General features: G+C 48.0%; 1 protein-coding gene across 4 annotated transcripts in view; it reads right to left on the bottom strand.

Moving 5' to 3' along the window:
- Positions 1 to 16560, bottom strand: part of GRAMD1B (GRAM domain containing 1B) — a 169763-nt gene that overhangs the window by 16130 nt on the left and 137073 nt on the right. For 2 of the 4 annotated variants that reach the window (XM_064524292.1, XM_064524291.1), the window contains 5 exons: positions 11216 to 11236; positions 1908 to 2010; positions 908 to 1011; positions 657 to 752; positions 97 to 177 (listed from right to left, as the gene is read on the bottom strand). In XM_064524292.1, coding sequence (XP_064380362.1) covers positions 97 to 177; positions 657 to 752; positions 908 to 1011; positions 1908 to 2010; positions 11216 to 11236 — 405 coding nt within the window. Of the gene's footprint in view, positions 1 to 96; positions 178 to 656; positions 753 to 907; positions 1012 to 1907; positions 2011 to 3759; positions 4742 to 11215; positions 11237 to 16560 lie in introns of those variants that run through there. The other 2 variants (XR_010392509.1, XM_026099222.2) reach the window with 2 other exon arrangements.

Below are 16560 nucleotides of genomic sequence, written 5' to 3'. Positions count from 1 at the left end.
TCTTCACATATAAATTAGACAGCGGTATTATGCTCCTGCATCAATTCACCACTTCCCTGTCATCCCACCCCAACACAGAGGTGCTGTTCTCTGTACCTTGTCAAGGAGGGCATTCTGCCAGAGTCTGAACATCATCATGTACGTCCTGTCTCGGGCCCCAAAGGAAGTAAAAAAGTGCTGAATGGAAGAGGTGGAGAGAATAATCAGTTCAGAAAAGGCCCCAAAAAGGGGAGAGGAAGAGACAAGCCTGTTTGAAACACTTTCCAGCCACAGCTCACAGAAGGACTGAGCAAGCCAAACAGCACAGCTGCTCAGTTCTTGGGCACAGACTGAAGGAGAGAGCTGAGTGCCTCTCACCCGAGGGAGTGAGTCTGAGCACAGAAACAGCTCAGTTAGCTGTGTGCTGCTGCATAGCTCAGATCTACCCGCCCCACACCCCACATAGGAGCTACATACGTTTCAGATTCGGCTCAAGCCTGAGGTCTGCAGAAGCTCCACACCTCCCCTTTTTTTCCCTTAGTGCTTCCCTCCGGCCCCAAGCACCACAAGCAGGCAGTTTGGAAACATCCCTCAGAGGGAGCTTAACACGCTCAGTATTCCCCTGCCCCTGAAATCCATAAAGTGTGGCCCCAGAGATGGCGGATTCAAGGATATACCTTTTCAGTGTCAGTGCAAACTTGGATGGCATTAGGAATGAGCCGTGCTGTTTTTTCCTTGGTCATCGAGCAGATATCCTTCAAGCGGACTGTCAGCTACAGTCACAGCCATGCAGAAAGGGGAAGGGAGAAAACGAAAGCAGGTAGAGAGAGACACTGATGAGAAAGGCAATGGAAAGAGTGCTTTTAAGGCTGTCAGCAAACACACTGACACAAAACACACGCTCAGTGGGACAGTCAGAGAGCCTCACCAGCGTTTCCCAGCGGAAGATGTTGCTGTAAAAGCAGATCCAGTTTTCGGAGAGGTAGAGGCGGCCCTGCAGGAGAATGTCTCTTTGAAGCGCACATGAGTAATCTGTGGGTAGAGAACGTGATAATTAAGGAGCATCAAAAACAGACGGGACAGCCTAAGGGTGAGGATAAGCAGGAGCACCAAGAGAAGAAGCTACTTGACCTGCACAAAGTCAAAGGCAGAGCCGGAAGGTGCTGTGCCACAATCGCTGCTCTATCCACTAAGCTAGGATTCCTCCCAAGGACACATCACAGGCAGGCTGTCTGTCTGACTGATTATCTCGCTTTATTAGCAGGGCATTCTGAAACATCTGACAAAAGATTTCCACATTTTAACCCGTGTTTTCCTTTTCACTTTCTAGTGCCACTGTTCATCTCTCTCCCAGTTTAAGCATCCTAAACAATTCGTGTTTCTCTTCTCGTATGTACCTCTTTCAACAGCATGAGACATGGTATGAGATCACCAGTTACATAAGATAAAAGAACAGATGCAGTGCCCTGGGCAATCACTAGTTCGTTGCATGGCCAAAGCCTAAATGGATATGGGAAGGACAGACGTGTGTGAGTAGGGAGCCTGGGGCATGCACAAAGGGGCTAGAAAAGGGGAAGCTCAGCGGCATGCGTGCTGGGACGTGCCATCCTACCCCAATGAGAAAAGAGCTCAAGCACTGACAAACTCTCTGGTTTGGGGGAGCACGGTAGGGGAAAGCACGTTCCCCAAATCCTGAGGCGACAGAGGTGCCGCTGATACAAACCAGCATTGCTCTCCTGAAGCCAAATGAATGAAACCCATTAGAAATGGCAAGGAGGGGGATTGACTGTCCACAGGAAAGAGACGCCGGGCTAGTTCCTTTGGTGGCAATCTCTTTGAAGAGAGAAAAGCTGCATGCCCTGGTGCTGGATTTCGTCCCAGACTATAGCCTGGCACAACAGACTGCAGCACAAAGGGGCTGTGCTTACCTACGATGAGGCGCTCTGTGTCAGGAAGCTGTTTGAAGAGTTTCCTGAAATCTTCATTCCGTTGTTTGTATGTTGGACTCAACACCTGCAAATAACAGAGTGCCTGTTAAAGAGAGGGGCAGGCATGAGTACAGAGAAATGGAGTGGGAAAACAGGAACACCATGGTAAGGAGGAAGGGGATCAGATGCACATACAAAGCATGAGTCCAGGAGCTCCCATCACACCAGACATAAGGATGGGAGGATTTGGGATATAGTCCATTAAGTGAGAAGAAGAGGAGAACCTGACTCGTAAGGAAAGAGCAAGAATAGAGTAGAAGGTCTATGCCTTTGTCTGCTAGGCAGCAGCGTGGAATTGCGTGGAAGCTGTGGCTGTAGGAGAAATCTCATTTCCCGCAATCCTACGCTGCAGGAGATATGACACAGCCTCTGTTTGCAATTCATCAGTTAGCTGCCAATCCCCAACACTCCCGGGAACAGTGTAGCAACCCCAGAGAAGAGGCACTTCAGTACAGCTGCAATCCTGCCAGGGAAGCTTGAATGATCACCATCATTGGGGGCTCAGGAATTCTGCAGCCGTCCCTTTCCTGTCCCCATCGAGCACTGCGCCTGGCAGCCAGTGAACCCACAGCGACTCGCTGGTAAAGCGAGGACACTTCTGCGGGGCTCCAAAGAGGTTCTCGGAGGGACTTGACCACGTTTCGCATTTATTATGCAGACACTTGGCCTCATGGAAGGCAGTCAAAGAAAACTCGTGCTGTTGGCTGCACGGCGATCAGGAGCTGGCTTCTCTGCTGTTTACTAAACTTTAACGTGACTCCGTCTCTGGAGCTACAGTTCTAGCCAAAGACCGCCTCCTACACACCACGCACATGCCAACAGCAGCTCAGAATAGCCAGAACATCCTTTGACTGAAATAGAGGCAGGTGCAAATACGGGAGGCCAGTATCTCTCATCTAATCTGTCATGCTTTCTCCACCAAATATAAGGAAGGTGAAGTAACCTGGGGTACAACCCTATCTCCCTCTCCTCTCTCTGCAATAGTTTCCCACCTCTTCCAGCCGTGCAGTACAACTCTGCCAACGCAGAACGGTGGACATACCTCCCAGCAAGGCCCTCAAAAATGAATGCGATTACAGAAGGCACCTTCTGTTTGAGAAGTAGTATTGGTGGGGTCACAGGGATTGGGGGGGGGGGGGGATATGAAGGTTATTTGGCATTAGCCTTACAATATTTTCAAATGCTGTCAAATGGAAGAAGGAAACACAGAACATCCCCCCGTGCGCGCACACACACATACAAAAAGCATTCCCTCTTTCCTGCACCAATACGATGAATTAGAAACACTCTCCCTTGAAGTGTGGCTGCATTCCATGATCCATATTTTAATATGATTTATTAATAAATTAGTATTTCTTAAGAGCTCAGCACTTCAGATATTTGCTCCCTTCTTGTGGGCCCAAAGGAAGATGTCTCCCTTCTGGACAAAATATGCAAACCAGCAGATGAAAGAAATACATTTTTACTCACCAGACTTCTAGCCTGAATATTGGGTTAGAGATCTTGGTCAGAGATGGGCTCCAGCAAGAGCCCAATCCCATTATTTCCTGGGGCAGGCAGAGAGGATAAGAAAGGAGGGAGGAATAGGGATTATAATCAGATCTGAGCTTTGGGTTCATTGCCTTACAGCAACCAGACTTAGCAGTGCAGTTTCCATGTGGAGGGATGCTCCCCGCCCTTCCCCGCATCAGGGATGCCCTGACCTATCCAAAACCTGGCTCCTGCCAGACACTTCAGTTTAGCACCAGAACTTCTGTTACAGTGACAAACAGCTCAGTTGAGAGACACTCACAGCTGGAATTTCATCTGATCCGTGGCTGACATATTCTTGGGATACGTCGACAAGCCCCTCCAGGTCCCAGAGCAGACAAGGGAATTCCTGATGCAGTACAAGATCCCAGAGAGCCCCGCACTCCAGCAAGGAATCCATGGCGTTCCCTCAGAACTTGCACAGCTCCCCGTGTTCTCCGTCAGACTCTGCTTTTCCTGTTCCTGCTGTCACTGTTTCTTGTTTAGATTCAAAGTCGAAAGAGATGCAGCAGCCTGGCAGGAGTATACGTGCCTTCCCCTAGTTTCCTGCTCACATTCGGGTCGTCTGCCCTAAGCGGCTCTGTTGCTCTGAGAGAGGATTCACCCTCCAGAGGACTTTGAAGAAGTGGCTCATTAGGGGAAGTGTGCTGGCGAGCAACCTTTGCACTCTTCTGCTCCAGTCTCACCAGCTTCTTGCTGAAGGTATTGCTTAAAGGAGCACGGCAAAAGTGCCAGCAGCCTGAGCAGTCCAAAGCAGGTCTGCGTAAGGCATCTGTAACTCCCGACCCAGGCCCGATGTCCTGGGCTGCCAGAGCAAGTAACTTAAATAGTTCGCCAGAGCAAGTAACTTAAATAGTTCCGAGAGGCAGCACCCCACTGGACTAGCTGTAATTCACAGATCTAGCTGCACTTTCCCAGACTCAACAGGACGATAAACAGCCCAGAGACTTCAGCTATCTTCTTCTCTTTTAAGCCAGAGAAGCAGTGATTCTTATTCCTCCAGTGCCTGCCTCAGGCTCTCCTCCCTAGTCCCTCTCTCTGAAAGGCAGCTTTGGTCTTTGTTAATGTTTCTCATGGAAGGAGCGGGTGGGGAGATACCAAAATGACTCGCACATGCTTTAAGTTACTGTAGCTGGCTAACTCTGTCGGCCAATGCCCTGCAGTAACCCAGGCTCAGCCCTGCCTCCCAGCAGATGTTTCCTGTAATGGAAAGTTGTTGGACAGAGCGCGTGTTGGGGGAGGCGCGAGGGGGGGCTGGGGTAAGGAGAGACCAGTCTAAAGAATAAAGCGATGATGAAATCAGCCATTCGGGACCCGAATAGCTGGAGTTCTCAGGGGCTCTGCAAGTCCTGTATGTATCTCTGAGCCCTGAAAAAGCACGGGTCTTACTAGGTTTCATTCATTAGTCAGGTCACTTCAGAAAGGAAGGGCAAAGGCTTCCTTCAGGCTCCAGCAAACGAACTCCCTGCGGGTTTCAGGAAGACTGCTTGGAGCTCTGGAACTCCCTGTCGGTGCCCAAACTCTCCATCCCTCTCTGCACAAGTACAGAAATGCACAGGGAGAAGTCCCCACCACACCACCAGTGCTGCTGAGCCTGCACGAAGTAGTCGTAAGCATAAGCATATGAAGAAAATCCCTAATTCCTCCTAACAAAGTGGGCACACGGATATCTCCAAAACAAACCAAACAAAAAAACTCCGCAAAGTCACTGTTTCATTCCAGGACCAGTGACCGCAAGCTGCCCTCTAAGGGGAAGAGCAGGCAAGCTCGCTCTCCCCTCTTCTCTCCCCCCAGATGCTCCACAAAAGCACTGCTGATGCTAGACAGCTCTCGGGTATCTCTGCTAGCACTGTTAGAAGGAAAGCAGTATATCCACCTGCCCGCGAGAGGCGGGGAGAGCAAACAAAATTTCTGTAACCTCTGACACCCACTGCAGTCCCTGCTCGACAGCGGAAGGACAAGGTATTGGCGTTACAGACAAGTGCACGGTAGCGGGACTGTTCACTGAATGGGCCCCTTTGCTGGAACTGCTTACGGAATTACTTCCGACGAAACCGCCAGGATCTGTGTCTACACACCCACCCGCCTCCCTCCCCAGAGCAGGAATGGCACATGCGATAGGAAGGGCTAACCGGAGCTGGGGACAGTAAACATTAACTCTACTGCAAACAGAGAGAGATAGGACAGAATGGCACTGGGAAGGGTGGAGAGCAGGGGCTCAGTGGGGGAAAAGGGGAGAAAAGGGTGGCTCTCCCATGGCAAAGTCTCACTGGTTTGGACTGTTAATACACTAACAAATCTTCTGACAGGAAATCTAAAGCAACCATTGCTGGGGGATGGGACAGGACAACACGAGAACTGAGAAAGGCACAGTCTTGCACAGCACGCACCACAGAAACAGTTGGGAGGAGATGGCAAGAGGCAGGGAGAAGAGGAGGAAGGAAAATCCTCTTCTCTGATTTCATGAATGATGGCCTTACTTCTAACTCTATAGGGAGAATTTATGTTTTTTCTGGAGAGAGCACAGAAATTACTGAACAGAACGGCATGCGTCCCCCTGCTCGGGTGGGAGAGTTTAGACCTGCACTGACAGAGGACTGCGATGCTGACTAACGCCAGCAGAGAGCCTGGCCGCCTGTCCCACAGGAGAGGTAGCCTTTTTTTTTTTTTTTTTTTTTTTTTTTTTTAAGTGAATGCATGGCAGAGGGAGAAGCTTCAAAGAAATCGCTTGCAATTTGGAGTGGAAAGCAGATTTGAATTCAGCATCACCTGAACTTGCACCAAAAGCCATTCTAGTACAGTACTTCTAAACCGCGGTAACAATGCCAGGCCTCGTAATCCATATGGGCAACATCTGAAAGGAACTGCCTGTAGAGAAAACCTGTAAGACAATGAGTTTGCATTGCTCCAGAAATAATTTGACAAAATGGTTGCCAAAACTTAAAGCCAACTCCACTGGTTTACAGGGAAAACTGCTGTTCATTCGACACCTTACTCATCAGTGGGCCTGGCGTTTCTGCAGTGAACCTTCTGTTTACACGCTTGCTGCTGCTGAGTCAGGCTCAGGCTGCCATCCGCTGGAAAGCTGTTTCTGATATTTTCTCTAAAAAGATGCATAATTTATCCCTCACAGACTCTACAAGGAATATTTTACTCTTTCCAACAGCTGGCATTTCCCCTCCACTGTGGTATCTGTGAGATCTCCAGTAGGGTACTGCAAGGGAAAAAAGACACCACACTAAGGCCAGCAAAGGCCAATTTCCTACGGCGCTCAGTCTTGTGATTGCTCGATGCTGTTTTTAAGAAGCTGCTAGTTCTGCGTGAGGATTCTCACAAAGTAAGGCCCCTCTCAGCATCGCAATCTACCATGGATTCTCGACCATCGCATAATGCACACGCTTCTGTTGCAGTTTTCCCAGAGCCGGGGCTCCCTCCTTTACATGGCTACCTATTTGCATGGGGCCAGAGTTATTTCTGAGACTTTCACTGCTGCAAGCCAGGCCAAAATTGGCTCAGAAGTTCAAAAGTTACGGAGGATACACACAGACTGCACAGTCCCAATATTACTATATTCACTGAGCGTTATTTTCCCCCCTACTTTGCAAAGGTATTAAACAGTGACACAGCGTACCCAGCTCCAGCGCTACAGCTGGAGAGAGCCTCCACTGTTGCAGATCTGTGATCAGAGGGAAATGCACGCTGCCCTGAGTGAGACGAAACCAGAAGCGGACTCTTCAGTTTTGCGAACGGCTCAGCAGAGGCCTACACAAAATGACACGCCGGAGCCATCGGCTGGAAAGCTCCCGTGCGTGCGCAGCGCTCGTTGCAGAACTGCAGACGCAGGGCTTGTGCCAGGGCTTTGTCCCGCTCAGTGTAATCTGCAGTGCAGGCTTTGTTCTCCCAAAGACTAGTAGGTAGAACTGTGCTGCTGTCAATCTTTTCAGCAGAAGTCTTACAAAGAGAGCAGAAGTTTCTAGCAGTATTTAAGAACACCAGAGAGTGGTAATTAGTGTCTTCTCACTGTTATTTTTTTCCCACTAGTCACCAGATAGGAGATGCACGAATTCCTCACCTCTTTAAGCACATCAGGTCTGTGGAACAAGGCCCACCTGTGTTTTAGTGAACAAAATTACAGAGACAACTTGGTTCTGAGTTCTACTCTTCTCTAAAAAATAAATAATAAATAATAATTCAACATGCAAACACACAGGCCCAAAGTAGACATACTCAAACTGCATCCTGATGCCTAAGCATAAACAGGCAGGGCCTAAAGCACAGCTGACCAGCAAACTGAGTTTTAGCCTGCAAGAGTAACGGTTCTCCTAGGTCAGAGTCTCCCTGCCTGCTGCTCCTCACCAAGGGCACAACAAACCCCTCAGAGGGCTTTTCCTTTCTGCTGCTAGCGAACGCCGCCAGCCCCGCGATGTGTGCTCTTCCGCCATGAGGACACGAACACAAAGCCAACACCATAAGGTTGAGTACCTTTACTCTCAAACTGGCGTTCTTTTCTAAATCTCACGGGGCACCTGCCATGACCAGTCTGTACTCTTCCTCTGGAGAGCAAAGAAGAAAACGTACCAAGACCAAGAAAGGAAAGGTCTCTTGCCAAACCATACCGTGACCTTGGTTCACTCCCTTTCTCCCACTTGTCAATCTGCTAGGGATAGCAATCCCAAAATGCATTGGTAGGATCGAAAGGAGAACACACAAGGAGGGAGAAGAAGTTGCAATCATCTTGAGGAAAAAGTAGAAAGGAATTCTGAAGAGAGAAAGGGAAAGGTTCCAACTGGCAAAGAGGGATACAGTGCTACAAGGACAAAAAGGCCAGTTAAAAGCAGCAGAATGAAGTTACCATCTTATAAAAGTGGCCTTCTGACCACTGATGCTCTGGGGAGCTTTGAGGGTTGTGTGCTCTTTGAGCAAGGACTATCTTTTCGGCTTGTGTTTGTACAGTATGTGGCACCGAGGGTTGCCAAAGTGTCACCAAGAACAATGTGGGGCATTTGGTCTGAGCATACAGAAGTTTAAGGAAAATGAAAGTGAGGGGAAGCTAAATTGCAAGACTCCATGGAGGGCAGCCTCCCCAGATTAATTTCTGGAGCTGTTCTCAGTGCAGAAGGGAATAGGGTAGTCCGAATGGCTTCAGTGCCAGAAAAATCCTACCTGGAAGGGGCTGGCAAGGAAGGGAAGCTGTATCAAGGAGATGCACTAGTGCATTTTTGACAACGGTAATACTGCCAAGTAGGATTGACTGCCTTCCTGGAGTTTGTGGCCCATCCATATTTCCACATCGCTGCTTTTAGCTGGCTAGAATGCCTCTGGAAACTAGAACGCGTTTTCTGTTTTGGTTTGGTCGGGTTTTAAGGAAAATAATTGGAGGCGGGGAAAACCACAAAGAATGCAGCCAGTGCTTACTCTCCGGATGTACTGTCTCTCATGCTGAAAATACATGGAGGAAAAACAAGAGAACAGAAAGATAAGATAGAGAGGACATGAAAACACAGGAGACCTACAGAAGCAGACCACAGCCAAGCATCATGCAGCAGGGTATGGATCTCAGCAGCTACAGTCAGAAGCAGCTCTTGTGTAAAAGTAAAGGTCACCTCTAGCTGTGGCCATGGACTTCACATTTTTGCTGTAATCTGTTTGTTCACGTGCCTGGTCAGGCATGTGTATCTGCCCCAGCTGCCTCATTCCACTGTTCCTTTAACTGCCACTTCTCTACCAGTTTGCTCTGCTGTGGTTTATGCTTTATTCTCACTGTCACTGCCCCATGCCTCTGCCTCCTGATCTGATTATCCAAACTGGCTCTTCCCCAGCAACAAAAGGGGTTTTGCACTGGTGCCACGGCAAGGAGGACAGCTGTTTTCTGTTCACGCTTTATCTGCCCCTGCTCTCCAATGTTCTTACGCTCTCTCCTCTTGTCGAGGGAGGCCAGTCCACCTCCCATCCACAGTACAGAGAGTCCCTACATCAAGCCAAGCACATTTAACACCTTAAATAGTCTTCAAAGGGGATTTCGTCTCAGCGGCATGGCAGACCTATACGGGCTAATAACTAAAGCAGGGAATGGTGCAAAATGAGTGAGGAAAACATACCTCCCTCCTTCACTTGGTGACAAAGAAAGAGCAGGCGCTGCCAGCAGCCCCTCTTGGACACGTCTATCCTGTGATTCAGGCACACAATTCCAGACAGACCTGAGCTAACGTTAACGCCGATAGTCACAGATCTGCCGCATCAGGGCTTGAGCCACCTGACACATGGCCTTCCCAGCCTGCATGTACACCTAGAGAAACCACAGCCTGCCACTGCTACACAGCATGTTATTAGTACCTAAGCCAGCCAGGCAAAGGCCTTTCAGAGGAGAAGGCAGAGGATGTGGAAAATTCTGGTGCATTCATTCAACTTTCTTCCCTTTTCTGGCTCAAAGCCCAGATAATTTCATTATTACTTGAATTATTTCAGTAATAAATGATAAATAATTTACGTTCTTTTGTTATTTAATTGTCAATTTTTTCTACCTCACAGAGAGGTGGATCAAGGGTAATTGATCAGAGTCTCCTCCAATCTCCTGTGTCTTGAGCTGTCATAAGCACAAGAAGAAATCCTGGAAGCAGGAAGCCAAAGAAACTGGGGCTTCTCACAGCTCAGTTACAACGTGGTGCAGACTGACTGGGAAACCACCGAGCTTAGAGCTCAGCAAAAGCATTCAAGTAAGAGGTTTGGATTCAGCCTTTTAAGCAAACCCCTTAAACAAATGCTTCACTTTACATAGGTATCCAAAAGTCAAACCCATACGCCACCAGTGCTTGACTGGACAGAAATGTCCTGCTCTCTCCACAAACAACAGACACTTCTGAAAGGCAGGCCAAGAACAGCTAAAGTGGTAGCACTAATCCAGAAAGGATTCAGTCATCTATCTGGCATGGGGTATCCTTTGAAACAGCTGTTGAATGAAAAAGGCTAGTGCCCAGCCACGTACGGGATCAAATCAGGGCCTCGTGCAGCTATTGCTTTTGCTCAATAAACTTCAGTTGAGGCTAGGGCGATTACAGCAAGTGAGTGAGTCCACCTTCCATGCCTCTGTCAAATCTGATCACAGCAGGCCAGCTAAAATCATGGCTGCAGGAAGACAGGAACAGCTGTTGAACCCAGAACGGCTGCTGCAGTTGCCTACAAAGTCATTGCACTGCTGCTATCTACTTTAAAGCCCTTGAGAGGTGGAGGTTCAACTGTGCAAAGGTGACACTACAGGATTGTGGAGATTTGCTAACCAGCAGCTTTGTGCCTAAAACACCGCCACTCACGCTTGCAGAGCAAAAAATACGATCAAGGCAGAAGCACAAGACGGTTTGTGTTTCTGTGAGGTCAACAGAACATAATTCCTCTCTCGCCCCAAACCACCCTGAGAGATGCAAAGGGTTTGCATGGTGGCAGCTCTGGCACCACATCAAGACAAACTCTGCTGGGAAACTGGGAAGTACAGGATGTGGAGATCATCGGAAGTGTGACAGAAAAGACAGAGCGCTTGCTCCCTATCTCTGGCATCCTTCCCATTAGGATGTCAGTCCTCCTTTGCCAGTTCTGAGCCATTTCCAACTCCTCTTTTTGGAAATGGTCAGTATACCCCCGTGCCACTGCAAAGCCCCTTTGCACCTTCCCCCTCCCAAGTACCCAACCCGTATTCGCCAAGGGACAAGAGAAACGGGAGTACTTACATTATACCAACTCTGGCTTTTCTGTAAGGACAAAATAAAAGAGAAGCATTAGTTAGCACAGAGATCTTAGGATCAAAAAGAAAGATGGACACAGAAAGTAAGTCCAATCTGGTTTCTATAATTAGTCAATTGACAGTGGGATTAAACAGAAGATTTCAGTGGATTTCACAGCATGGTCTAATATGGTTATTTCCAGTTCTAGGAACAAAGAAGAAATCCAAAAGCACGAGTCTATTATAGGAAACAATTCAGGCTAATGTGTGCATGTCCACATGCACGCGCACACACACGAACACGTGCGCATGCTGCAATCACTTTGGCACAACAGCAGCGCCCACTAGCAACAGAGAAGCTCATCATTTGTCAGCCATTTCTTTCAGAAGCTTCATTTTTCCACATATCTGCTGGCTAGGCTGTAAAAATCACACTGTCGTCTAAGGACCCTGTGCAAATAAATAAGCCTTCAAAGAACTATGAGGAGGCAGGGACACAATTTTACTCACAGCAGCCATCAGGCAAAACTTTCAGTAGTATGTTAAATTTTAAAAGGGACACACACACAGACAGGAAAATTGCTGATGAAAATCACTAGAGCAGTTGAGCAGCCTCCCCCCCTCCCCTCCCCCCTGTTTTTGCAAAACTTCAGTGCACAGCGTTTTGCATCATCTGCACATGTGGGTTTGGGGGGGGTCCTTATTATGGCGTTTCAGGCGGTTTGAGGATAGGCCACATGTCGCATTAGAGCATGCAGAAAACCTAGCTCAGCTCGGAAAGCCACACTTGGCAATTTTCAGCTGGAGGTGAGATTTATCTGCGCAGAGAGAGGAAGAAACAAGCTTCACACTCCCACACCAAGTGAGGCTGCCTTTCCAGCATCAGGACACCGAGCAGAACTCAAAGTGTATCTTAGAAAAGTCAGAAAGTATAGGCATCCCCCATTTCCCAGCAGATTTACCTCAGGGCAACGAGGCTTGGGGCACTGTAGCCTTTTGCCGTTAACAGCGGTCAGCTACAGCGCGTGTTGCCGGCACTTGGCGTGCCAGCAGCCAGGCAGCCCTGCTGGCCCCCGTGCCCGACCAGCCACGGCACGTCTGCTCTACCCTGGGGGCTTTCACTCTAACGGACAAGGGCAGCAGCAGTTTTACTACGTTCCTTTCTTTGATGTCACCCTGCTTCTGACCTAGGACCCAGAGTATTCAGAGTATTTTTCACAGCTTTATATCCAGTGGGAAAATGAGGGAAAACATAAAGGGAAAGTAAGTGCAAAGTGTTCATGAGATTGTATTGGTCCAGAGATTACGAAGACACGTAATCTCTGGATTACACGTGGTTGCTGACACTGTTCGTTCTTTCTCTTCCTAGACCTCAACGCCTTCAGTTTCCTGCGCTCCTCGTAGGCCACTTCAACAGACAGTTTTACTAGCGTCTGGAGCTCATTCACAGAGCCAACATTTCTCAAGCATCCCCTTGCACCCTTGGCCATTTCTGCCAGCTGGAAAAGCATCCTGTTTCACTGCGCTGGTCTCCAGTGAATACCCCCAAAGTAATACGGTACATGCCACAGTCCAAAACACAAAAGCTACACGTTACGAAGAACACCACCCCTAAAGCCTTTCCACAAACCCTGGGGAAAGGAAATGAACTGACAACCTGAATACACAGGATGGCTCGTCAACTAACCAGAGGAGCTTTCTCTTACTAGCCGCGCTTCTCCACGGCTGGCCATACGCTGCACTAAGCCATCGAGGGTATGTGCATTGCTTCGTGAGGGTATGGTTGAAGTCATTCTTCTCTGCAAGTAGGGCACAGAAAAAGGCCTTATGCAATTCAGGCTATACTAAAAAAAAAAATCAGGGGAATTAAGCTTAATCCATGTATGCACCACCTTGTGCCCAGGAGCACGGGGTCTAAGACAGAGTGATTTTCCTGCAGATTTGTTTTGCCATCTGTCTGTCTGACCGAGCAAAAGGCATTACTCAGACATTCCTGGGGAAAAAAATCCATAATCAACTAAAAGTGGTAGAGAGAAAACAGAAACACTGCTGTCACTGTGACTTCTAAAGCAGGTTGCACATGTTGTGGTGTCAGCACACTGCAATGGGTTTTTGTTCCCCTCTGCTGCATCAATTACAGTAAGGCACAGCTGATTTCCCCAAACCCTGGCTCCTCTATGGCATTTTTTCCCTTTTCCACACAACTACACCAATAGCCTCCCTGATTTGGGTACACGCTCCTGCTGTTTTTTGCCATCGAATGTTTCCTTCGCTCTTCTCCATCTTGCAATTCCACCCAGCTGAAATGTTTATTCTCTAAGTGAGAATAATTTCCCTGAGCCTTTTTATTGTGCACCATTTACCATGTAATGCACACGATCACCTTTACTGCGAGACGAAATTACAGAAACAGAGCAATGTCTTGCTGAAATGACCCAAGTCTCATCTTTCACCTCCACCAAGTGCTCTAACTTCAGGAGATGCCTCTCTCTCGAGCCCAGTGTTTTGCAGGCAGCACGTATTACAAAAAGCCCAAAGTGAAGGGAGACCAAGCCTCAGTGTAAATCAGACTTTTTGCTTCCATCTTCAAATGGTTTCTTGGAGGGTTATTTGTTTGTTTTAACTCACTCCGAGTTGGGTTATGGGGAGATGGGAAATGTGCAAATCAAGAGATAGGATAAGGGGGGGAAAGAAAGAAAGGAAGAGGAAAAACATATTCTTACTTTGAGCAGGTTAAGTCTGTCATACTGGAAAAAGAAACCATAAGCATTAGAACTGAAAAGAGAAAAGTAAGTAAGTAACAGAGGAATGGATTTATACATAGAAGTGGGAGGGAGAGATGTCACTGATTTGCAGAGATGATGCTATAGGGGCAGACAACAGAATTTATAGTTACATGGTGGCCGTAACTAGGAAAAACTTCTCTTAGGACACCCTGAGGAAGGAGAGAAATGGGGGATTTTCACAGAGGCTTTAATTAATATACAGTTGCCTCTAACTCTTCGTATGTTAATGATCATATATTTGCATACACTGCTTTGGAAGTTTACAGCTTTCCAGTGTGGATGGGCAGCAGTGGATCACATTGTACACAAAATGCAGCCTGGCGGCTTGACGCCAACGGAAGTTTCATCTTCTACCATTACTGGGAGCAGGATCGTAACTCACCCCTCCATACCACTGCTTCCAGGGGAATGGAAATATTTTGCCAAGTGAATCACCTGTCCTGTGGTCAGGGCAGGCGACCCTTATTCCCCATCCAAGCACCTCTAAGATCTAAGCTATTCATCTGGCTTCCAAACCCCCATGGCCAAGAAACTCAAAGACATTGATGGAAATGGATCCAAAATAACTAGAATTTCATGATCTACCTAGGGAGGGATTTTATCACACAATGGGAAGGGTACAAGAAAAGACACAGACAAACTCTTCTCTTAACTGCACAGGGGAAGGATGAGATGCAACAGTCATAAGCTGCAGTAAGGGAAATTCTATTTGGATAGAAGGAAAAAACCTGTTCCCAACAGGAGTGGTTAAGCACTGGAGCAGGGGCCCGGCGAGGCTGTGGAATCTCCAGCCTTGGAGATGGTCAAAATGTGCCTGGAAAAGTCTCTGAGCAACCTGATCTGACAGAATTAGCCTTGCTTTGAGCAGGAGGTTGGACTAGAGACCTTCAAGGATCCCTTGTGACCTAAACTGTTCTAAAGTCCTCAGGACCTACACCAAAATTCATGTTTTCTCCCAACCTGATATAAGTCTGTTTTATCCTCAGCATTCATAATTAGCTATAGACAGAGGGAAGATTCTGAAGGATTTGCAATGGAGAGGAAAACACTGGGCAATGGCAAAGGAGTTAAAAATACAGCATTCATTTTTAGCTGCAAGCAAAAATCTTTGTTTCTGAGTTCAGAAAGCTGTGTCAGAAGCAGCTTTGTTAGCCAGTAAGAGCCTAAGGCTGATGCAGGCCCACAGGTGGTTTGGTCCATGGCAGCCTGGTGGAAAGCACGGAAAAGCAAGCTCCAGAAATGATTTCCTACACATGTAATCCAGTGCTTAAACACTCCTGGTGAAGCGCTCCCTCTGATGGCAACACTGCAGTATGACAATTAACACAACAGACAAAAGAGGGCAAGGGACTTCAAGCAGAACTGTCAGCAACTGTATAAACACAGCATCAAACTCATGGGCTCAAGCTGTTTCCTTTCATCAGCGAGACAGGTTGGAAAATCAGATCACTTTTTATTCTTGCAGAAGGGGGTTAGGAGATGGGGAGAGGAGAAGAGGCTGAGAAAGGAGATTTTAAAATCTTTGCCTTTCAGTTCTTTGTTCATAATCTCTCCATCCTGAACAGACATCATCTGTGTTGGGGGGAATCTGGGGGCTTATTAGGCCTAAGATACCTCACTTGTACCACAGAAAGCCGCTCTGTGGAGCACACAGAGACCAGCCTTCACGCTGCTCTCAGCTCGCCCTGTGCGCCGACCCCCACGAGCGGTGCGGGGGGCTCTGACTCGCGCCCTTCGGAGGACGTGCCTGGGATCCCCTTCTCTCCGTACATCTGGCTGCCTCGCACGGGAGTTCATCTCAAGTTCATTTCACTCTTGTTTTGCTAGTTCTTTTAAATAATTTTTTCTCTCAGAAAAGCAAGAGGCTGTCTGCAAGCACATCATATTACTACCATGAACACATACATCTCTCTACCAATGCTCTTCCCACCAGCCCCCCTCCTAACAAATCTCTCCATATCTTAGGCAAAGCACCTCTGGCCTAGCGTAGCCCAGCCGTGACTTGTCCTGGCCCACACACCTCCACTCACCGGCAGTCCTTTCAGGACTCGCTGCTACTCCAGAACTGCATTTTCCTGAGAACTTGTTTCACACCTCACCTGAGACATTAGTCCCACAGTCCTCATTTGTAGCATCCAAGCTACAGTTACCATGCAAAGGACAACCTGTCTAAAGAAAGGCACCAAGGAGTTTCCAGCAGACACCAGCAATCATGCGAGGCAGGGCTGGCTACAAGGAGCGTTATGACCAAGGAGGAACAGTAAGCCAGTACCATAAATGTCACTGCTTACCAGGAACTTCCTAGAATTTAATCCAAGACATCCACTGGGGAAAGGCCAAGACACTGATTTAGTGGATTATGATGCTATGCAAGCCCTTCTGCTTTTAACTTTACTTGTATACACGTGGAAATGTCAACAGCCTTGCACTTGGTCCAGTAAGCACCCCACCGGCATTTCTGACTTTTACATTCTTCTGAGGGTAGCACAGAGATCTGAGATCAAATCTCACATGAGCTAATCTCCAGTCCAAGCACCCACAGAGGGATTTTCCACTCGTAACCTTT

The sequence above is a fragment of the Dromaius novaehollandiae genome, chromosome 21 (genome assembly GCF_036370855.1).
Source record: "Dromaius novaehollandiae isolate bDroNov1 chromosome 21, bDroNov1.hap1, whole genome shotgun sequence".
Lineage (NCBI taxonomy): Eukaryota > Metazoa > Chordata > Aves > Casuariiformes > Dromaiidae > Dromaius > Dromaius novaehollandiae.
The sequence above is the reverse complement of the archived record's forward strand: the minus strand, read 5'-3'. Positions and strand labels throughout refer to the sequence as shown.